We start from the raw sequence: 706 nt of genomic DNA on the forward strand, positions 1-706 counted from the left end.
ATGCCACCTTTGAGAGGGGGTGGGGTGTGGCGTGGAGGTAGAGGAAGTCTCAATTTTAATATCGAGTGATTTCTTCATAAAAGGGGATTGCCAAAAGATTTCTGTTGGGGAAGTGGGCCATTGTTCTCCCACACTGTGTGGGATTTAACAACGCTGGCACCCTGATAAGTCCCTGCAAAGTAAGCAGTTTTCCATCAGGAAGCAGGGCTGGTAAATGCACTTTCAAGCAGGGCATTTTCACCTCTGCCCCTTCGGAGATAAAGAGCTTATACGCACACATGGCTAACCCTAAAACTTCCTCCTCGACTCAGCGCCTTCCCCAGGGCAGGAACGGCTGCGACCGAGGAGGGGACGCCGGAGCCAGCCGCCTCCCCGCCGGCCCAAGCTGCCGCCCCCGCCCAGGGCCCGGGCGAGGTTACCTGGAAGGACTGCTGGTTGACCAGGCTGTAGACGAGGATGAAGCCCTGGCCGTTTTTGATGTAGAGATCGCGCATGGAGGCGAACTGCTCGGTCCCCGCCGTGTCGAGGATCTCCAGCACCGAGGGGGACGAGTCCACCTCGATCTCCTTGCGGTAGAAGTCCTCGATGGTGGGGTCGTACTTCTCGATGAAGGTCCCGGTGACGAACTGCACCGTCAGGGCGGACTTCCCCACCCCCCCGCTGCCCAGCACCACCACCTTGTACTCCCGCATCGGGCCCCGCAGCC

General features: G+C 59.3%; 1 protein-coding gene across 1 annotated transcript in view; it reads right to left on the reverse strand.

Moving 5' to 3' along the window:
• RAP2C (RAP2C, member of RAS oncogene family) overlaps positions 1-696 on the reverse strand; it is a 9,932-nt gene extending 9,236 nt beyond the window's left edge. The window contains exon 1 of the mRNA XM_009331693.1: positions 420-696. Coding sequence (XP_009329968.1) covers positions 420-692 — 273 coding nt within the window. The 5' untranslated portion in view covers positions 693-696. The remainder of the gene's footprint in view (positions 1-419) is intronic.
• Positions 697-706: the final 10 nt, after the last annotated feature.

This window comes from Pygoscelis adeliae, unplaced genomic scaffold (assembly GCF_000699105.1).
Source record: "Pygoscelis adeliae isolate BGI_AS28 unplaced genomic scaffold, ASM69910v1 Scaffold79, whole genome shotgun sequence".
Lineage (NCBI taxonomy): Eukaryota > Metazoa > Chordata > Aves > Sphenisciformes > Spheniscidae > Pygoscelis > Pygoscelis adeliae.